This window comes from Equus przewalskii, chromosome 11, assembly GCF_037783145.1.
Source record: "Equus przewalskii isolate Varuska chromosome 11, EquPr2, whole genome shotgun sequence".
Classification (NCBI taxonomy): Eukaryota; Metazoa; Chordata; class Mammalia; order Perissodactyla; family Equidae; genus Equus; species Equus przewalskii.
In genome coordinates, this window is record NC_091841.1 from 28264272 (window position 1) to 28288116 (window position 23845).

The 23845-nt window shown below is 58.4% G+C and overlaps 2 protein-coding genes across 4 annotated transcripts; both read left to right on the plus strand.

Annotated features, from left to right (window-relative positions):
• Window positions 1–2548: 2548 nt before the first annotated feature.
• ANKRD13D (ankyrin repeat domain 13D) lies at window positions 2549–13415 on the plus strand. Of its 2 annotated transcripts, XM_070564326.1 has the most exons (15): window positions 2549–2837; window positions 3413–3548; window positions 3664–3788; window positions 4593–4638; window positions 4720–4863; window positions 5102–5291; window positions 9993–10059; window positions 10447–10528; window positions 10749–10810; window positions 10893–11023; window positions 11917–12074; window positions 12172–12288; window positions 12374–12537; window positions 12619–12710; window positions 13043–13415. In XM_070564326.1, the coding sequence occupies exons 1-15, from the start codon at window positions 2748–2750 to the stop codon at window positions 13254–13256; spliced, it is 1818 nt and encodes a 605-aa protein (XP_070420427.1). In that variant the 5' UTR covers window positions 2549–2747; the 3' UTR covers window positions 13257–13415. The 2 variants fall into 2 exon arrangements, with proteins under 2 accessions (XP_070420427.1, XP_070420428.1); XM_070564327.1 differs by lacking the exon at window positions 2549–2837 and having other exon boundaries at window positions 3415–3548; window positions 3647–3788.
• A 744-nt stretch (window positions 13416–14159) lies between these two features.
• SSH3 (slingshot protein phosphatase 3) lies at window positions 14160–22719 on the plus strand. Of its 2 annotated transcripts, none has more exons than XM_070564325.1 (14): window positions 14160–14720; window positions 15220–15257; window positions 15848–16079; window positions 16999–17117; window positions 17198–17269; window positions 17625–17690; window positions 17802–17990; window positions 18081–18174; window positions 18429–18557; window positions 18656–18702; window positions 19632–19778; window positions 19996–20196; window positions 20292–20565; window positions 21768–22719. In XM_070564325.1, exons 1-14 carry the CDS (start codon window positions 14310–14312, stop codon window positions 22038–22040), a joined length of 2292 nt encoding a protein of 763 aa, XP_070420426.1. In that variant the 5' UTR covers window positions 14160–14309; the 3' UTR covers window positions 22041–22719. The 2 variants fall into 2 exon arrangements, with proteins under 2 accessions (XP_070420426.1, XP_070420425.1); XM_070564324.1 differs by having other exon boundaries at window positions 14397–14720; window positions 15217–15257.
• The last annotated feature ends 1126 nt before the right edge of the window (window positions 22720–23845 follow it).

Here is a 23845-nt window from a genome sequence, read left to right on the forward strand (position 1 = left end):
GGGAGCAGGAGGTCTTCTGCCCACTGCCCAGGGGAGCAGGAGAAGGTGCTTGCAGATTGGCCCTTGGTGTCATGTTTGGACTGACGGACTGAGCACCCCAGCTTGCCAGGCACCGTGCTGAGGACACCCTGCCCTCAGGGCCACACTGCACCCTCTGGGCCCTTGGCCTTCTCCGGCTTTGGTCTCCCTCTGGCCTTGCCATTCAGCCTCCAGGAGGAGTCCCTGAGGCTGGGGGGATCCCCCAGCACCAGGCCTCATCTGCCCAGAGGCTCTGGTCAACTTCCTTTTCCCCGTGTCCTTGCCTGACAGGCCCCCGTGGGTGGTGTCCATTGCTGCCCACCCTCCTCGGGGCTCTGCTGGGCAAGACTGAGGGACTCATGGAGCCTTGGAGGAAATGGCCTCTGTGCTGGGCCTCCAGCACTGGGGTGGAGGAGGTAAGGGGACATTTCTGATGCAGGGAAGGGCCAGGCAGTCAGGAGTGTCTCAGGTTCGGGAAAGAGCCAGGCCTGGGAGGTCCTGAATGCCAGGATAACCTGGCCCAGAGCCCGACGTGCACTTACTGTCTACAAACAGAGATGGGAATGGACGTGGAGCCTGCGCTGGGATAGGCTCTGGGGAGGCCTTAAAGGCTCTGGACAGGGGCTGGGGTGATGAGAGCTGGCTGGAAAAGTAAGTCGCTGATGACCCGTGTGTAGGACACGTGGAGGGCGGCGAAGGATGGGAAACAGGGAGAGGGGTTAGGGGTCACTGCTTCTGTCCAAGGAAGAGATGTCATAACGGTGGTGGGAGAGGAAGAGACACAAAGAGGCCAGATGGGAAGAACACGGCCCAGCAGGAATGGGTGGGACCTGGGGAGGAGAGAAAGGTGGCAGTCCCAGATGGCACACAAGGACAGCCAGGAGCAGAGCTGGCCTGAGGGGAAGAGGGTGAATGTGGCCGGATCTGGTTTCAGACATGCTGATGGGATAGCATGGGACACTGGGCAGAGATGTCCCAGAGGGAGCTGAAATGTGGTCCTGGAAGTGGCATCAGAGTGACAGTGGGAACAAACAGGCTTTCAGCCAGGGAGAAGTCCGACTTGGAGGTCGGGGAGGGGGAAAGGGCCCCTGGAAAAGGTTTGAGAAGACAACGGGACTAAGGGTCCAGGGCCAGTGGGGAGCTGTGTTCCAGACCGCAGAGGTCAGGAGAGGCTGGGCCCCAGAAAGTCCTGCTGGATTTGGAGTGAAGACGGCTTGCAGAAGGGGTGGCCCCTTTCAAGAAAGGTGGAAGCTAGAGAGGGTGGCAGCAGTGGCGGCCAGCAGGGCCTGATTTGAGAGTTCTGGACATTCAGAGGCCTTTGAGCTACTGTAGACCAAGGACATTACAATGACCTGATGACACTACACGGCAAGGTGGCTGAGCTATCCCAGATGGCCCAGGAGCCCCCCAGGCACAGTGAGAGGGCAGAGGGAAATGGCAACCAGGACCTCCCAGCTCAGACTTCTAGATCACACTATCTAGTCATATCATAGCTAGGAAGACTGAGACCAGAGGGTCAGCCTTGGCCAAGCCTGGCCGCTGCCTCATCATCCAACAAGAGCCAGGGCTAGACCCAGGCTAAGGCCAGGGTAAGGCCGCCATTGCTTGGCCGACTGAGGCCTGCACCCTGGTTCCGGTGTGGGTGGAGGGGCCAGCCCTGATTTCGAAACTCTCCTTCCCCTCCTGACACTGGCAGCAACGCGCAGCCTCTGCAAAAGGGCTCCACGCGGTGGGTGAACGCAGCCGTTCACGGTGGACAGTCCTCCACCAGGGGGGGCCAGAGCCAGGCCTGCTCCCCCCCAACCCCCACTGGCCAATACTCCCAACCCTGACTCCAGACCCCTGAGGGGCCGCCTCCCTGCGTGGCTGGGCCCAGCCCGTGGTGTGGCCACCACCAGACACCGGCCCCGGTCCCTGGAGAAGGCGCTTCATGCTAAGCTGGCCAGCATTTAGGGGTATCTGCGAGGTGATGGAGCGAGGAACTAGGACCTCCCACCTCCCCCGCACTCAGAGGCATAATCAGTATCTGCGAGACCTGGGGTAGGAAGACCGGGACATGGGCGGGTGGCTGCTGGGGAGACGCAAGTAACCCAAGGCAGCAGGACCCGCAGCCCGCTGCACACGCACGCGCACACGCGCGCGCACGGCCCGAGAGCCCAGGCCCCACCTCTCGCCGAGCCGCCCCGCCCTCGGGCGCCCTCCTCCCTCTTCCGGACCCGCACGGAGGGGTCTGCGCTGGGCCTGGAGCGCCCCCTGCAGGCCGCGGGCGGAGTTTGGCCAGGCCCCGCCCCCCGGACCGCCCCCCGCAGACCCCTGCCCGGCTGAGGCCCGGGCGGAGACCGGGGTCCCGGCCTCGCCGCTGGCGCGCGTGGTTGCCATGGCGGCTGGGCAGCGCCCCCCGCCCGCCCCCGGCGCGCGCGGGTCCGGCTGCGGTTGCCATGGCTGCGGGAGGCGAGGGGGCGCGCGGCCCGACGCCCCGCCCCGCCCCGGCGCAGCCGCGCCCGGCCCGCCAGCCCCGCCGCCTGCACCGCCGCCGCCGCCGCCGCCGCCGCCGCCGCCGCCGCCGCCACTGCCGCGGGGGCGCGGGGCCGCGGGGGCCGCGGTGGGCGCAGCTCGCGGGTGGCGTGGACGCGAAGCGAGGGGGCCGCGCCAGGCCCGAAGCCGAGGCGGGGCCGGGCCGCCCCCGCCGCGCCCGCCCGCCCGCCCGGGATGTCGCGCTGAGGCCCAGCATGGCCGGCCCGGGCCCCACCTTCCCGCTGCACCGGCTCGTCTGGGCGAACCGGCACCGCGAACTGGAGGCCGCGCTGCACAGCCGCCAGGTGAGGCCCGCCGGGCACCCAGGCCTTCCTCCGGGCCCCCCACCCAAAGCTGTGGTCCCCATCCTGGAGGCCGCCCGCCCCTGCTCAGCTCCGCAGCCGCTTCCCTGCGCCCCCTCCTCGGCCCAATCTGAAGCCCAGGGCACCTGCCCCTCGCTCTTGAGCCTCTGGCCTCGGCTCCCAGCGCTGGGCCCTGCCCTGCCAGTCTACCCACTTCACGCTGCTTCTAGCCCCCGAACTCGCGCCGCGCCACGCCTGAGCCAGGCTGAGAGCAAGCAGCCTGGTCCTGGTCCCCAGGCCGGTCCAAACTCTTGACAGCCGCGGCTGCACCTCTGCCTGTCCAGACCTCACCCCTGGACCCACAGCTCTGCCCCTGGCAGAGGGCAGGAGAGGTGGGCAGGCCCTTGCCGCCTGCCGCCTCCTCTCCCCTGCCAGGACACGCAGGCCACCCTCTGCCATTCCACCTCCTGTCTGCCATCCTTATCTCCTGCGGTGACTCCCAACCCTGTTCAGCCCAGTGGCATTCTTGCCCTGGCCTCTCCTTACTTGTCCTGTGCTAAGTGTCCCCTCTCCCCCAGCACGACATTGAACAGGAGGACCCCCGGGGGCGTACCCCTCTGGAACTGGCTGTGTCCCTGGGGAACTTGGAGTCCGTGAGAGTCCTCCTTCGACACAATGCCAATGTGGGCAAAGAGAGCTGCCAGGGCTGGGCAGGTACTGCAGAGGGTAGCGGGGCTCCCCTGGGGCTGACAGCAGGGTTGGTGGGTGGGGGTGATGGCTGGGCCTGGGGCCATCAAGAGAGCTCCCCTCAGTAGCCTGCCACCACCAGTGCTGCAGGAGGCAGTCAGCACTGGGGACCCGGAGATGGTGCAGCTGGTGCTCCAGTATCGGGACTACCAGAGGGCCACACAGAGGCTGGCTGGCATTCCAGAATTGCTCAACAAACTCCGCCAGGTACAGCAGGACACAGAGGTGTGGCCAGTAAGAGGGCGTGGGGTGGGGCAGGTACCATGGCAGAGGTCCATGACAGACTGCATGGGGATCACTCTGGCCACCCATGCCAGGCCTGGCCTTGGAAGGGCTTCAGCCTGTGTGGCATGCTCTCCCGACGCTGTCAGCGAGGTCCCTCTCTGTTGACCCCAGTGCAGGATCATGTAGGAAGGAGAGGAGTCCAGGCCCACATGGGTGAGAGTGGGCCCTCTGGGAGGAAAGCCTTTGCCAGCATCGAGGGTCCCTTGGTGCCAGAAATCTCAGCAGAGCCTAGACCATGGCTCCCTGGAGGGTGAATTTCACCCTACTCAGCGTATGGGGCCTGGGCCCCTGGAATACCTGTCCCCACTTCTCAGAGCACCCAGTGGGGCCCGGCTGGGAGAGCACACTGCCTACCTCCTGCCCCCCACCCCAGGGGCAGGCCCAGAGGGGCTCATTGCGCCCTCTTTACAGATGAGGACTCTGGGGCCCAGAGGGGCAGAAGCTCCCCCGGGGCCCTCCCAGTGGGCTAGTGGCCAGGTTGAGACTGGCCCCCATGCCTCCAGATGCTTATAGCCTGATTACTCGGAGACCTTCTTTAGGGCCCCACTTGGCCCGCCCTTTCTGGTTAGGGTTTGGTTGGGGTGGGGGCGTGGCTGGGCCATGGCTGCGCAGCAAGACTTGCTGAAGGGCTGGGCTCTCAGAAGGGGGGCTGCCGACAACGAGCTCCCCAGGCCGCTGGCTCCCAGCAGCGGGCAGGGCCCTGACAGGTGCTCTGGTCCATCTCAGGCCCCCGATTTCTACGTGGAGATGAAGTGGGAGTTCACCAGCTGGGGTGAGTTGGACCACTCACCGTCCTCGGCCCTGGGGTTGGGCTTTTGGGAAAGAACCCCGGTGACCTCTGCACCCCCTGCAGTGCCCCTCGTATCCAAGATGTGCCCCAGCGATGTGTACCGCGTGTGGAAGCGGGGCGAGAGCCTGCGGGTGGACACCAGTCTCCTGGGCTTCGAGCACATGACCTGGCAGCGCGGCCGGAGGAGCTTCATCTTCAAGGGCCAGGGTGAGTCCTGGGGGACTCATGGCGAGCACGCGGGAGGCCAGAGCCCGTGGATCTTCCCACGGCTTGTAAGGACGATGCTGTCCTTCCTTTCCACCCTCCAGATGTGGAAATGGAGGTTGGGGGTGGAGGTCACATCCACTCAGCAGCAGGTGGCTGAGGGCACCATGATGGCCCTCTCCCTGCTGCCAGGGGCCTGGCCCTGATCTGTCCCCCCAAAACACCCCCTACCGCCTGGCAGAGGCAGGAGCCTTGGTGATGGAAGTGGACCATGACCGGCAGGTGGTGCACACGGAAACGCTGGGGCTCGCCCTACATGAGCCAGAAGCGCTGCTGGCCGCCATGCGGCCCAGTGAGGAGCACGTGGCCAGTCGCCTCACCTCTCCTATTGTCTCCACCCACTTGGACACTCGAAACGTGGCCTTTGAGAGGTCAGTTGGGGCCCGCCCACACGTTGGGTGGTGCCCTTGAGGCTCCTGGTTCAGGCTTTGAGAAGCTGAGCCACTCGCAGAGGCTGCTCAGGTTGGGGAGGGAGTCACTGTAGGCCCCGTGTCCCACCCAGACCGCCTGCAAGTGGCCGGGCCCCCAGGGCAGCCTTCAGGCCCCTGCATGCTTGTCCTTGCTGGCAGCTGTCTTCCTGGGACGGATCCTAGCTAGGTCAGAGTGTCTCCAGTTTCTTGACTTCTGACCTCACATGTTTTCCCATAAAAACAGGGATTTAGGCTGTGGGTCAGGGCAGCTGTTCCCAGCAGTGTTGGCTTCTCCATGGTGTGGCTGTGTCTGGGCCAAAGAGTCCTTTGTGGGGAGCATAGGAACCCGACGCTTCTGGCCAGAGTGTTATTTCTCTGGCAACATATGCCCCAGTTGCAGTAATAGACTTCAGAAATGCTATAGAAAAGAAGACAGATTTATTGAGATATAACTTTATGTGCCATACAATTCGCTTATTTAATGTGTACAGTCGGGGGTCTGTGGCGTATTCACGGGTAGACAGTCATCATCACGGTCAATTTTAGAGCACTTTTCATCACCTCGAAAAGAAACCCCGTCCCCTTTAACTGATCGCCCCCATCTTCTCCCTGAGCCCTAACCAACTACTAATCTCCTTTGTGTCTCTATAGATTTCCCTATTCTGGATTTTCATATAAGCGGAATCATACAATCTGTGGTCTTTTGTGACTGGCTTCTTTCACTTAGCATAGTGTTTTCAAGGGTCATGCAAGTTGTAGCATATAACTACTTTATTCCTTTTTATGGCCAAATCCGTTGTATGAGTATACCACGTTTTGTTTATTCATTCGTCCGCTGATGGACATTTGGGTTGTTTCCCCCTTTTGACTATGATGAATAGTGCAGCTGTGAACATCAGTGTACAAGTTTTTGTGTGGACTTGTGTTTTCCTTTCTCTTGGGGATGTACCCAGGAGTGGAATTGCTGGGTCATGTGGTAACTGCATGTTTAATTGTCTGAAGAGCTGCCAAACTGTTGACTGAAGGGGCTGCAGCATTTTACATTCCTGTCTGCAGGGTATGAGGGTTCCAGTTTCTCCACATCCTCACTGACACTTATTATGGTTCATTCATTTATTTATTTTTGGATTTTAACCATCCTAGCAGGTGTGGAGTGGTATCTCATTGTGGTTTTCATATGCATTTTCATAATGTCTAATGATTTGAGCATTTTTTCATGGGCTTATTGTCCATTTGTATGTCATCTTTGGAGAAATATCTATTCAGATCCTTTGCCCATTTAAAAAATTGGGTTATCTTTTTATTATTGAATTGTAAGAATTCTTTATATATTCTAGATATAGGTTGCTTATCAGATATATGATTTCCAAATATTTTCTCTGATTCTGTGTGTTGTCTTTCCACTTTCTTGAAGTTGTCCTTTGAAACACAAAAGTTTAAATTTTTTTTTTTTTTTGCTTGAGGAAGATTAGCCTGAGATAACATTTGTGCCAGTCTTCCTCCACTTTATATGTGGGTCGCTGCCACAGCATGGCTGACGAGCTGTGTTGGTCCCTGCCCAGGATCCGAACTTGCAAATCCGGGTTGCCAAAGCGGAGTGCACTGAACTCAACCATTACACCATGGGGCTGGCCCCCAAAAGTTTTTAATTTTTATGAAGTCCATTTTACCTGTTTTTTTTCTGTTGTTGCTCATGCTTTAAGTGTCATAACTGACAGTAGTTTGCCAAATCCAAAGTCATGAAGGTTTTTCCTCATGTTTTCTTCTGAAAGTTTTATAGTTTTAAATCTTACATTTAGGTCTTTGATCCATTTTGAGTTAATATTTGTATATGGTGGGAGGTAAGAGTCCAACTTCATTCTTTTGCTTGTGACGATCCAGTTGTCCCAGCACCGTTTGTTGAAAAGACTGTACTTTTCCCCTTGAATGATTTTGGCACCCTTGTGGAAAATCAGTTGACCAAAGACGTATGGGTTTATTGTTGGACTGTCAGTTCTTTTCCATTGATCTGTCTGTCTCTCTTTGTGCCAGTCCCATACTGTCTTAATCTCCACTGCTTTATAGTAAGTTTTGAAATCGGAAAGTGCGAGTCTTCCTACTTTGTTCTTTTTCAAGATTATTTTTGAGTATTCCGGTTCCCTTGCAATTTTAGATGAATTCTAGATTCACCTTGTCAGTTGCCACAAAGAAATCAGGTGGGATTCTGATAAAGTTTGTGTTAAATCTGTAAATCATTTTGGGGAGTGTTGCCATCTTAACAGTGTTGTCTTCTGATCCATGAACATGGGATATTTTCCCATTTATTTAGACCATTCCTTTCTTTTAATGATGTTTTATAGTTTTTGGAGTATAAGTTTTACATTTCTTTTGTTAAATTTATTCTAAGTATTTTATTCTTTTTGATGCTATTATGAATGGAATTGTCTTCTTAATTACATTTTTGAATTGTTCATTGCAAATCTATAAGAATACAATTGATTTTTGTATATTGATCTTAGATCCTGCAATCTTGCTAAACTCATTTTTTTAGTTCTAATGGATTTCTTATGATTTTTTATATGTAAGATCATGTCATCTGTTAATAGAGTTTTACTTCTTCCTGTCCAATCTGGATACCTTTTATTTCTTTTTCTTCTCTAATTGCTCTGGCTAGAATCGCCAGTAGAATGTTGAATAAAAGTGGCAAGAGCAGACGTCTTTGTCTTGTTTCCGACCTTAAGGGGAAAGCTTTAAGTCTTTCACCATTAAGTATGATGTTAGTTGTGGGTGCCTTTTATCACATGGAGGAAGTTCCCTTCTACTCCTAGTTTGTTGAGTGTTTTTATCATGAAAGGGTTTGGATTTTTTTTCAAATTTTTCTGTGTATCAATATGATCCTGTGACGTTTATTTTTGTTCTATTGATGTGTGTGTGACATTAATTGATTTTCAGATGTTGAACCAACCTTGTATTCCTGGGATAAATTCCACTTGGTCATGGTGTGTAATTCTTTTCATATGTTGCTAAATTCAGTTGGCTGGTATTTTGTGTCCCTATACATAAGAGTTATTGGTCTGTAGTTTTCTTTTCTTGTGATATCTTTGTCTGGTTTTGGAATCTGGGCAGTACCTCATAGAATAAATTAGGCAGTGTCACCTCTTTGTCTATTTTTTGCAAGAGCTTGTAAATAATTGGTATTAATTCTTCTTTAAATGTTGGGTGGGGTTCATTGGTGGAGCCACTTGGGCCTGGGCTTTTCTTTGAGGGTATTTTTTTAAACTACTAATTCAGTCTCTTCACTTGTTACAGATCTATTCAGATTGTTTATTTCTTCTTGAGTTAGTTGTGGTGGTTTTTCTCTCTCTAGGATTTGTCCATTTCATCCAGATTATCTAATTTGTTGGGGTACAATTGTTCACTGTATTCCTTTATAATCCTTTTTATTTCTGTAATGTCAGTAATAATGCTCCTTTCTCATTTCTGATTCTAGTAATTTGAGTCTTCTCTCTTATCCATCTAGCTAAAGGTTTGTCAATTTTTTTGATCTTTTCAAAGAACCCGTTTTGGTTTCCCAGCTTTGGTTTCATTGAATTTCTCTATTTTTCTACTTACTTTTATTTCCTTAGTTTTCACTCTGATACTTATTATTTCCTTGCTTCTGCCTGCTGTGGGTTTAGCTGCTCTGTTCCCAGTGTCTTAATATGGAAGATTAGGTTATTGATTTGAGATCTTTCTTCTTTCCTCATAGAGTCCTTGATAGCTATGAATTTCCCTCTAAGCACTGCTTTAGCTGTGTCCCATAGTTTTGATATGCTGTGTCTTCATTTCCATTCATCTCATGGTATTTTCTGATTTCCCTTTTGATTTATTGTTTGATCTATTGGTTGTTTAGGGATGTGTGGTTTATTTTCCACATGTTTGTCAGTTTCCCAAATCTTTTTTCTGTTATTGATTTCTAATTTCATTCCATTGTGATTGGAGACATACTTTGTATAATTTCTACCCTTTAAATTTTATTGAGTTTTCTTTTATGGCCTAGCATATGGTCTGTCTGAAGAATGTTCCATGTGCACTTGAAAAGAATGTGTACTCTGTTATTGTTGGATGGAGTGTTTTAAAGGATGTCTGTTAAGTCCAGTTCATGGTGCGTTCAAGTCTTCTCTTTCCTTGTTGATCTTCTGTCAGCTTGTTCTGTCCATTATTGAAAGTGGAGTATTGAAGTCCCCAACTATTATTGTTGAATCAGACATACTTTTAACTTTTTATTATGGACAATTTTAAACATATGAAAGAAGAGAGAATCGTCTAACGTGCTCATCACCCAGCTTCAACATTTATCACTTTTTTTTTTCTCCTTTTTCCCTGGACTGTCTGAAAGCACATCCCAGACGTCATATCATTTCAGCAGTAAACGCTTCTGCACGTGACTCTGACAGATAAGGATGTTTCACAACAGCCAGCCCCACCACCGTTATCACATCTAACAAAATTAGTGATAATCCCTCAGCGCCTTCCAGCCTGCAGCCCTTGTTCAGTTGCCCCCAGGTGTGCAGGCATCCTCTTCAAGGCCCTGCCCGTTTCACGGTGGAAGGGCTGCTTGGGGGGAGCAGTCTTTGGAAGGGGAGGCTCTGGCCAGGGCTGGGGGGTGTGGGTCCTCACAAGCTCCTGTTTGGTCTGTTTCAGGAACAAATGTGGTATCTGGGGCTGGCGGTCTGAGAAGATGGAAACCGTTAGCGGCTACGAGGCCAAGGCAGGAGAGGCTAGTGGTGGGGGCTGGGGTAGGAGACGAGGCCCAGGAACCCTGTGCTTCTCCACATCCACCCATGTGGAGGGAGAGACAGTGGCCCGTGGGCTCTGGAAGCCCTGCGCGGCCATGGGGACTCAGTGGGGCCCTGGGTGAGCATGCAGGGATCACCCATAGCATGGGCCCCCACCCGGGGTTCCAAGATGAAAGGAGGAGCATTTTCCCCCCAGTAGTGACTCCCTGGGGTTCAGACCCCGCCCCCTCCTCCACTGTGGGGAGTGAGATCTCATCTGTCCCTGCGGACAGGAGAACTTGGGTCCTGTGCTGATGAGGCTGAGTGTGGGGAACAGGCTCTGAGCCCCCAGCTTCCCCTGTGTCCCCCCTACTCCCTAGGTGTACAGTGCCACCAACGTGGAGCTGGTGACACGCACACGCACGGAGCACCTCTCTGATCAGGACAAGTCGAGGAGCAAAGGTAAACCCAGGTGCGCCTGCCTGCTGCCCAGTCACACCGCGTGGTGGGGTCACCCTGGTCTAGGGGGGCCGGCATATCGGGACAAGCTGGGAGGCCTCTACATTCTCATCTGCCCTGTCTCCATCTCCCGCCTGACAGGAGGCTCCCATGATGGAGGGTGGGTGGGTACAGTCTGAGAGCAGTGGCCCAAGTCCCCTCATGGGCTCCCACTCCTCCTTAGGGGGGAAGACTCCGTTCCAGTCGTTCCTCGGGATGGCCCAGCAGCACTCCTCCCACAACGGGGTGAGCCAGCGCTGGGGGTGGGGGCTGGGGGCTGGGCCGGGCAGGCACCGTCCTGCTAAGCCCTGTCCTGGGGCCCACCCAGGCTCCTGTGCAGCAGGCAGCCAGCCCCACCAACCCCACAGCCATCTCCCCCGACGAGTACTTCGACCCCAACTTCAGCCTGGAGTCGAGGAACATTGGCCGCCCCATCGAGATGTCCAGCAAAGTACAGAGGTGACGTCTAGGGATTGGCTGGGGACTTCCTTCAGGGTCCCCCTGAGCCCTTGCAGACTCCTGTCACGGGGCCCACCGGAGTCAGGGACCCACTCACCCAGCCAGCTTCTTCCTAGACTCCACCCCTTGGGGGCAGGAGCCGGGTCTGTCTTATCCCTTGGTCCTTGGCACCTGGCAAGCTCAGGCTTGGCCCGAGGACTGGTCCTCTTCCTTGGTGAATGAATTGGCAGCACCACCCATGCATGGTTTTCTCTTCAATTTAATGAGCACCCGTTGGGAGCCAGCTTATGGCAGAGTGGGAAGGGCACACAGCTCTGCCACCTCCTGGCTTTGTGACCCGAGGAAATGCCTTCTGCTCTGAGAGTCTAGTCTCCTCAGTAAAATGAGAACAGTCACACTTGGCCGCCTGCTCCCACGGGCGCCATGAGCATCTGAGGAGCTGTGACAGCTGATGCTGAGCCCAGCACCGCCTCAGGGACCTCATGGAGACTCTCAGCCACCCGAGGGTGGAGCTGGGATTCAAACCCTGGCAGTCCGGACCCCTGGGCTCTGCTGAGCACAAAAGCATAGCAAAGCGTGAGGCTCTGGCTGGCCGTGGGCTGAGGAGGAGGAGGGATTGTGGACAGGGCCCAGACCGAAGCCAGCAGCCCGGCCCTGCCCTTCTCATCCAGATGAGCTGAGCTGGTGCAAACCACCATAGGCCCCAGCGTGGGCCCAGGGTCTGGGGGGCAGCTCGGGCCATAGGCCCAGAAGGATACAAGCTGCTGGAGGAGGCAGGCAGGTGCCCCAGGCCAGGTCGGGGCATGAGTAAAGGCGGGCGTCCAGCGTGGGTGGGCCTTAGCAGAGGAGCCAGCAGAGGTTCCTTGACCGGCGTCCTGCGGTCGGCTGGGCAGGTTCAAGGCAACATTGTGGCTGAGTGAGGAGCACCCGCTCTCCCTGGGTGACCAGGTGACGCCCATCATCGACCTGATGGCCATCAGCAACGCTCACTTTGCCAAGCTGCGAGACTTCATCACCCTGCGCCTCCCACCTGGCTTCCCGGTCAAGATTGGTGAGAGCTGGGGCCGAGGCAGCAGGAGGGCCTCGGGCAGTTCCTGGAGAGTCACGTAGATATGGGCTCCAGCTCAGGGTTGGCTGTCTCCTCACAGAGATCCCCCTTTTCCACGTGCTCAACGCCCGCATCACCTTCAGCAACCTGTGTGGCTGTGACGAGCCCCTGAGCTCAGTGTGGGTGCCGGCCCCTGGCTCGGCTGTCACAGCTTCAGGTACCACTGCAGGAGGGAGGGGGGCCGTGCGGCTCGCTGGTCTCCGAGCAGTGGGGGCTGAGTGGGGCGCCTCCGTCGCACCCAGGGAGCCCTTTCCCGTGCGAGGTGGACCCCGCCGTGTTCGAGGTGCCCGAAGGGTACAGTGTGCTGGGCGCGGAGCGCAGTGAGCCCCTCCGCGACGAGGACGATGACCTGCTGCAGTTTGCCATCCAGCAGAGCCTGCTCGAGGCGGGCGCGGAGGCGGAGCAGGTGGGGCGCGGGCAGGGCCGGGCCCTGGCCTCTGCAGCCACAGGTGGCAGAGGCAACAGCTCTGTGCTCCGGCTACTGCAGGTGACTGTCTGGGAAGCCCTGACCACCACCGGGCCCGGTGCCCACCCTCCTCCCCACGTCACGGCTTATGAGGAGCAGCTTCAGCTGGAGCGGTGAGGCCCCCTAGGACCTCACGGTCCAGGTCTCGGGCCCGCCCTGCCTCAGCGACCCTGCCAGTCAGGGGTCCTTGGCTGGTGGGGTGCAGGGAGGTGCTGGTCCCAGGACCCCATGCCCTCTCCAAGGCTACCCATCAGCTGCGCTGCCCCCACTGAGGTGTCATGAGGGATGGGGACACAGGGCCCCGCCTTGTCTCTCCTCTCTGGTCTCCCAGGTCCCAGCCACCCTGTCGTTGTCCTTGTCCTCTAACCATGTGCCAGCCCTTGGCCTCCTCCCCTGGCCTTAGTGCTCACTGGTCTGCTCTCCCCTCTCACACCTTGCCTGGAAGGGCCCTCCAGGAAAGCCTGCGGATGTCCACCGAGCCCCGGGGCCCGGGATCCCCGAATAGGACGCCCCCGGCCCTGGCCCCCCCCAGTTTTGAGGAGCAGCTTCGCCTGGCCCTGGAGTTGTCCTCACGGGAGCAGGAGGAGCGGGAGCGACGGGGGCAGCAGGAGGAGGAGGACTTACAGCGCATCCTGCAGCTGTCACTCACGGAGCACTGAGCCCCGAGGCCCGGCCCGGGAGGGCTGTCCGGCTGCACCCCCGCCCGCTTTTGTAACTTATTTATTTATAAACTGTCTGCTGCTGCGCTGGGGGCCTGGAGCCCTGGGGGTGGGCTTGCGTTGGAGACCAAGATGGAAATAAAGAGACCTTCAGCAGCAGGCTTGCTCTGCTCAATGGGGGTAGTAAGGTGCCCCCCCCATTAAGGCCCGATTGTCTGATCTTCCCCAAAACCTGTCTGTCCAGTCCTGCGTCCCTAGGTCCCAAGGGGGGCACTGAGGGGAGACTGTGGATGATGGCCTCAGACCTGGGTTCGAATCCTGGCCATGGCCCCCTTAGCCTCTCTGAGCCTCAGTTTGGTCAGCTGTAAAATTACACCCCCGTCCCCCAGGGTTGTTGGGACGGTTGAGGTGTGAAGGGCCCTCACAGAGCAGGTGTTCCCTAGACGTCAGTGCTCCGGAGCCCTGTCCCACCTCCTAGAGACCATCGTTCCTCCTGCCCCCCAGGCTGGCTTTCCCAGAACCCCTCCGCGCTCCTGTCGCGGATGGGGAAAGGCTGGGCCTCCAGATCTACTTACAGCCAGAGCCCCTTGCACCCTTGACCTAGGTTCCTTGGGCGTGTTCTCGGGTATCAGAGTGACTTTGGGCAAGTCACTTCCCTTGGCAGCAGCTCTGAACTGCACAGCCCTGCCCTGCTCACCTCCAAGGCGGTGGCCCTGAGGATCCCCTGGGAGCCTCATGGGTTAGTTCTAAATCCCTCCTGATTTTCCTGAAGCTTTGCCGGTCTCCCAGTGATTCATGCAGAGCATGGAAGCTGAGGGCCAACCGGCAAGGAGAAAGACGTTTGGGGTGCCCCCCCCCCCATTAAGGCCCGATTGTCTGATCTTCCCCAAGACCTGTCTCTCCAGTCCTGCGTCCCTAGGTCCCAACTCTGCTGGGTAACAGAACGGTTGAGGCCCAAAGCAGAGCTCAGGTGACCTAACTGGGCGGAGCAGCGAGGGCAGGGGCAGGGGCAGGGGCAGGGGCGCTTCCTGAGAGGAGGGATCGAACCCCGCGATGAAGGCAAGCTGCCTGACCTCTGGCCACGGCCCTCAGGGCCGCCGGACTCCGCACCTGCGCCGCGCCCCGCCCCGGCCCCGCCCCCGCCCCCAGCGTGTTTGCGGGGCGCGGGCGAGGCGGGCCGAACCGGAGGAGACGCGAGGGGAGGGGCGGCAGCCGCTCGGTGCCGGCTCCGCAGGCCGGGCTGCTCGGGTGTCTGGCCCTTTAAGGGCCACCCCCGAGGAGGTGCCAGGCCCTAGTGGCTCGGTCTCTCCTTCCTGGTCCTGCGGGGCAGCCACTGTCCGTGGGGCTGTGGGAGGACCCCGTGCCCGGTGCCGGCCCAGGTGTCCCCGGCCTGGCCCCATGGCCCTGGTCACAGTGAGCCGCTCTCCGCCGGTCAGCGGCCACTCCACGCCTGTGGGGCCCACGGTGAGTCTGGCTTTGCTGTGGTCCTGCCCACGCAGTTGGCTGCTAGCTGGGCCTGGGGAAGTGGGTCCTGCCCAGGGACAGGCTCCCTTCAAGCCTGGGGGTGTGCGCAGGGGGACCCCAAGTCTCAGGCTGGAGGGGATTGAGGGGGCTCTGGAAGCTCCCAGGAACTCAGACCAAGTTAGATCCAGAGCCCTGAGCGCCAGCCCAGCCTGCGGAGGCCCTACCCACTTCCCAGCCAGCCGGAGCTGGGCCTACCCAGACACCTCCAGCACCCCTCCCACCCTTACCCCTGCTGCCCTACCTGGACCTGGGCCTGGGCTCCCCAAGGATCTCCAGATGGGGAGTGGACTAGGGGTGGGAGGGGATCTGATACCTTTTCTGGTTCCACTCCCCACTGGAGGGCGATTCCCACACTCCCCCACTTCCCCAGCCCTGAGAGCGGGGAGGGGAGAGGAGTCCTTACCCCCTCACTCTGCCCTGGGGGCTGCTTTCTCAGCAGGACCAGAGGGCCAAGAGGAGAAGCTGGCTCCAGCGAAGGTGAGCGCCTCCCCCAACACAGACACCCCCATCCAGCTGCCAGGCCTGGCCCCTGCTATCCTGGAGGACTCGACAAAGCCACCTACTGACTGTGTGGGGCAGTGTCGCCCGTGGGCATAGCTGGTGGGCACGGCCAGCTTGCAGCACTGGTCTGGCTGCCTTTGTTTTGTCTTCCCGCTGGTCAGTTGGGGCTCCTTCACCCACTATCCTGGACCCTGGCCCAGGCCAGTGGTCACAAGCCAAAGGGCAGGATGGGACAACAGGGCCTGAGGACTCCTGGGTCCCCACCAAGTTTGCAGCATCTCCTGAGGTGGGCAGGTGGGAAGGGAAAGAGGACAGCCTCCGCCCCCTCAGGAAAGAATGGATGGGCTGGGGGCTTCAGTGAGCGTCTCCAAGGTGTGGGTCTGAAAGTGTGGCAGCATCTCCTAGGAGCTAGCTAGAAATGCACGTTCTCAGGCCTCCACTGCAGGCCTGCTGACTCTCTGGGGATGGGGCCCAATGCCTGTGTTAAGAAGTCCGCCAGCTGATTCTGACACAGCCCTGTCCTAAGGGGCATGACCGGCCATATGGTTTCCCTGCCGCCCTGCCAGGCAGAGCTTTGCAGTGCTCCGTGGGGCTGTCCTGGGACTGCAGGATGGCGGGGATGGTGAAGATGCAGCTGAGGCCAGCCCGGAGCCAGCGGAGGAGCCCCCGGGCGAAGAGCAGCCCTGCAGGGATGAGACAGACGATGGGCCTGGGCCCCAGAGTCCCCGGAAGCAGGAGCAGAGTCAGCACCTGCACCTCATGGTGGAGCTGCTGAGGCCGCAGGACGACATCCGCCTGGTGAGGGGCCTCCACCCCAGGGGTAGGGCGAGGAGAGGGCCAAATGCAGCCAGTTGTCTGTCTGGGGAGCCGTGGTGTGAGGGCAGGGGGCACCCTGGGGAGTGCAGGGTTACCCAAACCCCGACAACCCTGCTGTTTCAGCCAGAGTTGTTTTAACACGGTGATGTCATGTCTTCAGGTCTCCGGAGGGCTGGGAAAGGACTGGGAGGTTTGTCCTGCTTGAGCCCATAGGGCCAAATTAGGTCTAGGTCCCAGAGCTGGGAATTACACAGACGCGGGCTTCTGTGCAACCAGCGCGAGACCTTCCTGAGATATGAGTTGTCCATAAATGGACTGGCGTTCGGGGGGCCTGCTGAGCCCCCACCAGGGGCTGGCGTGCTGGAGGGGCCTGTGGGGGGATGGGACATGGGTGGCAGTCGGGGGATCACTTCCCAGTTGCCTGTGGGACATCTCACTGTCCACAGCGAAATGGGAAAAACAAGATGCAGGCAGTCTGTCGTAAAGCCGAATTTATTCCACGGAAGCACCGTGCTTTATTGTGAGGTTGTGTCCTTAATATTTCTTTGGTGAGAAACAATTCTCGAATCAAATGGTGGTAATGGCAAGTGAAAGGCTTTTTGAAACCTCCTTCCTAGGCAGAAATAAAAAATGGACAATCTACGTCAGGCCCACTCTCTCCTTTTTTCCATACACATCCTCCTTTAGGAAAAATTTTTAAACATTTTGTTGGACCACAAAATCCAATAGTTGGGAACCACTGGGTTGTAACCAGTGATCTGGTATCTGGGAAGAGGGGGATGGGCACAGAGGGAGCAAGCGGCAGTCTGTTCCAGGCCCGGGTGTGTGTGAGGTGGGGATGGGGGAGCAGGGGCCTCTGGGCCACTGTGACCCTGGGCTCGTCCCTCCCCATCTTCCTCAGGCAGCCCAGCTGGAGGCAGCACGGCCCCCCCGGCTCCGCTACCTGCTGGTGGTTTCCACAAGAGAACCCCTGAGCCAGGATGAGACAGTCCTCCTGGGAGTCGACTTCCCTGACAGCAGGTGGGAGCAGGGAGAAGAAGGGAGGGGGGCAAGGAAGTCAGGGGCTGGGGGTCAATGGCTTTCCCTCTGTCCCCTGCCAGCTCCCCCAGCTGCACCCTGGGCCTGGTCTTGCCTCTCTGGAGTGACACCCAGGTGTACCTAGATGGAGATGGGTAAGAGGTGGCAACTGGAGTGGGGAGGGGACAGGAGGGGCCTGGAGAGGGAATAACCAAGGAATTGTATCTGATGGGGCATTTGGGCATTGAGGAGCAGTAAAGAACTCCAGGCCGGGTGTCTCGGCCTGGGCCTACTCAGCTTTACCTCAGATTTGCTGTGTGATCCTGGGCAAGTCAACTAACTTCTCTGGGTCTCACCTGCCCCATATCTGGCAAACGGGGCTTATGTTGAAACTCAGATGGTGTGTACATATTCTGAGGGCCAGCCTCCTAGGGTGGCTGGTGGCTGGGCCTCTCAGGGCTCTGTCCCAGAGCCGAGAGTCAGGTTCCACCCCTACCCGGTCTCCTGCAGGGGCTTCAGTGTGACATCTGGCGGGCAGAGCCGAATCTTCAAGCCCATCTCCATCCAGACCATGTGGTAAGGGCTAGGGTGCCCAGCTCAGGCCAGTCTCCTCTTCTCGGAGATGGCTGCAGGGTCTGGGAGGGGCAGCAGGGAGGACAACATGACCCAGCCTTCCCTCTGTCCCAGGGCCACACTCCAGGTATTGCACCAGGCGTGTGAGGTGGCTCTGGGCAGCGGTCTTGTGCCAGGGGGCAGTGCCCTTACCTGGGCCAGCCACTACCAGGACAGACTGAGCTCTGATCAGAGCTGCCTCAACGAGTGGACGGCCATGGCTGACCTGGAATCTCTGCGGCCTCCCAGCGCTGAGCCTGGCCGGTCAGTGCACGGAGGGGAGGAAGAGCGGGGTGGGTGCCATGGCAGGCAGGGAAGGGGGCCCTGGACTGACAGACTCGGCTCGGCTCCCAGGCCCTCAGAACAGGAGCAGATGGAGCAGGCGATCCGGGCCGAGCTGTGGGAGGTGCTGGACACCAGTGACCTGGAGAGCATCACTTCCAAAGAGGTGGGCAGGGTGCCAGGGCCGGGCAGAGAGCTGGGCCCAGCGGGGGCCCCTCAGCGGGGCCCAGGGCTTCCCTCTCCTTGGAGCGCTCCCACCTTGCTTTCCTCCCATCCTGAGCCTGTTGCGGATGCCTGGCCTCAGCTCCTCTGACCAGATGAGACAGTTACCGTCCTCACAGGCCCCAGAGGGAAGGGCGGGGTGTCAGGAAGGTTGCGAGGCGCCCCGGAGCCTCTCCTCCCTTCTGGCTCTGCCTGCAGATCCGCCAGGCCCTGGAGCAGCGCCTGGGCTGCCCTCTCCAACAGTACCGCGACTTCATTGACAACCAGATGCTGCTGCTCATGGCCCAGCAAGACCGGGCCTCCCGCATCTTCCCTCACCTCTACCTGGTGAGCTGCAGGGCAGGGTGAGGTGAGGGCAGGGGTGGGAGATGAGGCCTGGTACAGCCAGCGGAGAGGGAGAATGGTGCTTCTCTCCCTGTCCGCAGGGCTCAGAGTGGAATGCAGCCAACCTGGAGGAGCTGCAGAGAAACAGGTAGGGTTCCGAGCCCACCGGGACCACCCCGGCTCTGTCCTCCCCCTGCACTTGGCCTTCCCTAAGGGGCAGCCTGGACAGAAACCCCTGACCCCCTCAAAAGCGGCTAGCTCTGTTTCCTGGAGCTGCTCCCCTTGCGTGGCCTCAGGCCAGGAAAGGAGAACAACCTTGCTGCCCTGCAGGCGCTCCCTGGGCCACCCCCCTCCCTCCCCCCCACTGTAAAGCAGAAAAGCTCCTCTCCGCCTGAGCACCTCCAGGAGAAGGAGGTGCCCCTCCCCCAGGGGGGACCTGGCTGCCTTCTCCCATAGATTCCTGTCATTTGTCCACCACAGGCTTCTAGGAAACCTGCTATGGCCTCTGTCACTCAGTTGCTGCAGATCCACTTGATCTCAGCTTAGCTCAAAAGCTGTGCTCTGGGGCCAGCCCGGTGGCACAGCGGTTAAGCTCGCATGCTCCACTTCGGCGGTCCAGGGTTCGCAGGTTCGGATCCCAGGTGCGGACATGGCACCGCTTGTCAAGCCATGCTGTGGCAGGCGTCCCACATATAAAGTAGAGGAAGATGGGCACGGATGTTAGCTCAGGGCCATGCTTCCTCAGCAAAAAGAGGAGGATTGGCAGCAGATGTTAGTTCGGGGCTAATCTTCCTCAAAAATTAATTAATTAATTAATTAATTAATTAAAAAAGTTGTTCTCTGACTTCCAAGAATAATAGAAGGGTCAGTGTTGCGGTGGACCCCAGCAGCTACCTGGACTCGAGGGGAAACTCAAGCCCAGCGGGGTGAAATGATTTGCTCAGGGTCACAGTCCTCTTCTCCCCCCACCATAACTGTGCCACCCCCACCTGACTCAGAACCGAGAACTAAACAGACAGCCCCAGGGTCTGCTGGGTCCTCTGGCCCATGGGCCTGGCCTCACACTCCCTGCTGCAGGGTCAGCCACATCCTGAACATGGCCCGGGAGATTGACAACTTCTACCCTGAGCGCTTCACCTACCACAACGTGCGCCTCTGGGACGAGGAGTCCGCCCAGCTGCTGCCCCACTGGAAGGAGACACACCGCTTCGTGGAGGCTGCAAGGTGGGCACCTCCCTGCCCCCCTGCTTACCCCACCCCAGCTCCGAGCAGTCCTATGCCCTCCTGCTCGCTCTGCCCTCAGCTCTGGGACCTCGGGGTCCTTCCTTCTTTCCCCCTCTCCTCTGGGTAGTGGGCCCACCACGTGCCCTTCTCCCATGCTGCAGGGCTCCTCACAGCCAGGGGGTGGGGAGGGGGCGCTGACCATGCTCTGCCTCCACAGGGCGCAGGGCACCCGGGTGCTAGTCCACTGCAAGATGGGCGTCAGCCGCTCGGCTGCCACCGTGATCGCCTATGCCATGAAGCAGTACGGCTGGAGCCTGGAGCAGGCCCTGCGCCACGTGCAGGAGCTCCGGCCCATCGTCCGCCCCAACCCCGGCTTCCTGCGCCAGCTGCAGACCTATCAGGGCATCCTGACTGCCAGGTACTGGGGGGGCACAAGGGAAGGGGGTGGGCATGTGTGGATGCTGGGGGTGGCTGCTGGGTCAACCAAGCTGACTCAGGGCCACCTCCTCACAGCCGGCAGAGCCATGTCTGGGAGCAGAAAGCGGGTGGGGCCTCCCCAGAGGAGCCCCTGGCCCCCGAGGTCTCTACACCATTCCCACCTCTTCCGCCAGAACCGGGGGGTAGTGGGGAGGTGAAGGTTATAGAACCAGAGGAGACCCAGGCAGCCCCAACAGAAGAGCCTGGGCCGCGACCCCGCATCAACCTCCGTGGAGTCATGAGGTCCATCAGCCTCCTGGAGCCTCCCTTGGAGCTGGAAAGTACCTCAGGGGCTGAAGACCCACCAGAGGTGAGGCTGGGGCTAGGGAAGGAGCCCCAGCTGAGGCAGGGTGGGGGCCAAAAGGAGGAGGGAGCAGATGGCAGGAGGATGGAGAAAGACCAGGACTGGGGGCACCTGAGCACAGAGACCACACCCTGGGCAGCTCCCTTTGGTCCCCTCAGAGCAGCCGAGGAGCCCTGGGGAGGGCAGGCAAGCACTGCCCTCCGCAGAGCTGGGGAGCCGTCATGGGCCGGGGCCTGCGCGTGGGCTCCGTGCTGGGCCGATCCCGGGCTGAAGGCTGCAGGCAGCCCTCAAACCTGACGCGAGGACTCGCTTCCGAGGGGCTGGGCTGCCCAGCCATGGAGTGAGCATCCTCCCCAGGCCAGTAGCTGGACAACCAGCTGCTGGTCCTGGATGGGGTGGACAGGACGAGCTCTGCAGGCCCTCCCAAATCTGAGGGGCAGCCCATCAAAGGATGGGGTGCACTACAACATGACCGACAAACATTAATGTACAATTGAAATTTCACAAGATTGTAACCTATCAATAACTCAATAAAAAAAAAAAAAGGATTGGGTGCAGAGGGGTCAGGGCACTCACACCACCAAAGGACTGGCTGAGGCGTGGAGCACCCTCTCTGTGCTGAGTGCACAGGGCACAAGGGTAAGACCAGGAGCTGGCCCTGGCCTTAGGAAGCCAGGCCCCCCACGGGACTCAAGGCCAAGATGGCTGACGGGGAGGAAGGAGCGCTCATCTCATGGAGGGCAGGGACATTTAGGAGAGGCTTCCTGGAGGAGGTGACACTGGGTGCGGAAGGATGGGGAGGGATGGGTGGTTGATGGATAGGTGTGGGTGTTCCTAAAGCAGGGTGCCCTCACTTGGGACCCAGCACAGGGCCTGGCCCCCATAAGGAGTTTCACTTGTGGCTCAGAGGACAACTGTACAGAGGTAGAGGGAGCAAGAGGAGGAGGAGAGGGCTCAAGGACACGGCAGGTGCAGGGGAGCTGAGGAGGGCTTCGGGGGGCCAGAAGGAAGCTGCAGACGTGTGAGGGCCCAGGAGCGGGGGCAGTAGGGCTGGGGTGCTGTCTTCCCTCCTAGGGAAATGGGACCCTTGAGTAGCTCAGTATTTCTGTATTCATTCAACAAACATTTGGCACCTACCCTTTTCCAGGCCCTGTGCTCCAGGGGAGACGTCCCTCTGACTCTTCTTCCTTATACTCTTACCCTTCCAGGTTTTCTCTTCAAACGAGTCTTCAGATGAAGACCCTCCACAGCCCTTCCCTCAGCTATCAAAGGCCAAGGGAGGTGGGCGGGTCCGCAAGGGGCCTTGGCCATCCCTGAAGTCCCGCCAGTCTGTGGTTGCCCTCAACAGCGCCGCCCTGGTGGCCAGCCGGAGCCAGGTCTTCCAGGAGCAGGGGGAGGCTGGCCGCTCCTCCACACCCAGGCTCCGGAAGGTGGTGAGGCAGGCCAGCGTGGATGGCAGTGGGGAGGAGGGCGAGGCCTAGCCCTCCTCATGCCCAGGCCCCTAGACACGAATAGAGGCGCCTGAACAGCTCCCGGGACCAGCACCCCTCACTCCTGTCAGCCTGCAGCCCTCCTCTTAGCTCCTCCCCAGGAGGCCCCAGACCCCCGTCACTACAGCCCCAGCTGCACAGCCTTAAGTCTCGGACCCATGTCCACCTGTCCAAGGGCTCAAGACTGTCTCGATACGGGGATGAGGTAGAGAGACTAAAGGTGCCTTGGCGGGCAACAGCACCAGCTGCATTCTCAACTGCTGCTGAACCTGGAACCTCGCCGCCACGGAATAAAACACCGAGTTCCCCAGCGCCGAAAGCCTCCGGCTCCTCCCTCACCCCCGCCTGTGTGCCTCATCCCTGCCCCCTCATTCCTGGGGCCCACTAGGCCAGAGGACCAGTGGCCCCAAAGGCTGTGAGTAACTCAGTCCGCAGTCCCCAGCCCTAGGGGGCTCTGAGGAGCCGAGGCCGGGCCCCCCTCCAACAGCCCACAACCGGCCCCGAGTCTTTTGCTGCTGCCCGTCACCCTCCCCACCCCCCATGGCACTACACTGGCTCACAGAGCACAGACCAAAGAGTCTTCTCTTCGACCTCACGGCCTCTGACCAGTTTTTCATAGTCTTCATAGTATCTGGCTTTGTACTTAGAAATAAAGAACATTTTCATATTATTTTCAATTTTATGAGAAAGCCGTCTACCCATCAGCCCTCTCCTTCTCTGGTTACAGAGTTTGGCCTCTCCTTACTCCTTCCAGGCTCCTCACAGTTCCCAGGTGTCTCGTGACAGGCCGTTTAGCGGGTGGTGTTTTTGGGTGGGGAGGGAAGAAGGTTGGGGAAGAGAAGAGGGGAGGTCAGCCTGTCTCCCTCGTCTCCCAGGGCAGGGCCTGGGTCCTCGTTAGCTGCGCACGCCCGTCAGGCAGGGGCCGGGGAACAAGTGTACACGGGGCAGCAGGTGCTCGGCTCTGTTGGGACAGCTGAAGGCAGTTACCCAGGAGGAAGGAGAAGCTGCCAACGCCTATCTGGACAGGACCAAGCCTGTTCCAGAAGCGAAGGCTCCTTTTGGACATTTGGTGCTAGTTCTTGAGCACACTTTGGACCCCGAGAATCTTCCTCTTGCTACAATGCAAGGCAGCCGGGTTTTCTAAGGCAGCCCATCACTGCCAGGGAAGAAGGACCCTCAGCGGGCCCTCCCCTTCTGCCTCGGGGTTCCGTCGGCTCAGTCTCAGTGTTCACGAAGAGTAAGTGGTTCCATCTTTGTCACTTCTAATCTGCTTTTCCCACGATCATATTCTCCGCCATATAACACACTACTTTGGTTGGGATGGGTACACAACTCCTTCCCTCAAAGCAGGCCTCAGAGGCAGGAGCTGGCACCGGCTGTTCTCATTGAGCCCTCATGCCCAGCGTTAAGAATGAGTCTCTCACCCAGACCCTGATGGGCCCCCCCGCACTGCTCTAACCCCAGAGGACTGAGGGGCAGGAGACTTGGTTCCAGCCCCGGCTTTACCACTTACAAGTTACGTCACCTCGAGTCTTTCCGTAAAACAAAGGGATTAGACCGCGCAGTCCCTAAGTGTCCCCCTCCCACCTTGACATTTTAACAACACATGTCATCTAGACATTGATGAATTCAGTCTCGACGTGCTCTCTAGAAGAGGCATCATTTGTACCTGTCTGGGGGTGGCATGCCTAGGGTCACAAGGTGGGGTACAGAGAAGCTGGTTCTGATTCTCAATCCACTTGGCCGGTCTGCTCTGTTGAGCAAACACAGGGGGCTGCCTGCCATCGTACAGCCAA

Excerpts from the sequence above, each read along its gene's own strand:
- ANKRD13D (XM_070564326.1), top strand. The coding sequence starts at position 2,748 with ATGGCCGGCCCGGGCCCCACCTTCCCGCTGCACCGGCTCGTCTGGGCG. Across the intron at positions 10,529-10,748 it reads GGACAAGTCGAGGAGCAAAG|GGGGGAAGACTCCGTTCCAG; the intron begins GTAAACCCAGGT and ends ACTCCTCCTTAG. Across the intron at positions 12,538-12,618 it reads CGGGCGCGGAGGCGGAGCAG|GTGACTGTCTGGGAAGCCCT; the intron begins GTGGGGCGCGGG and ends CGGCTACTGCAG.
- SSH3 (XM_070564325.1), top strand. The coding sequence starts at position 14,310 with ATGAAGGCAAGCTGCCTGACCTCTGGCCACGGCCCTCAGGGCCGCCGG. Across the intron at positions 16,080-16,998 it reads CGCAGGACGACATCCGCCTG|GCAGCCCAGCTGGAGGCAGC; the intron begins GTGAGGGGCCTC and ends CATCTTCCTCAG. Across the intron at positions 18,558-18,655 it reads TCTTCCCTCACCTCTACCTG|GGCTCAGAGTGGAATGCAGC; the intron begins GTGAGCTGCAGG and ends CCCTGTCCGCAG.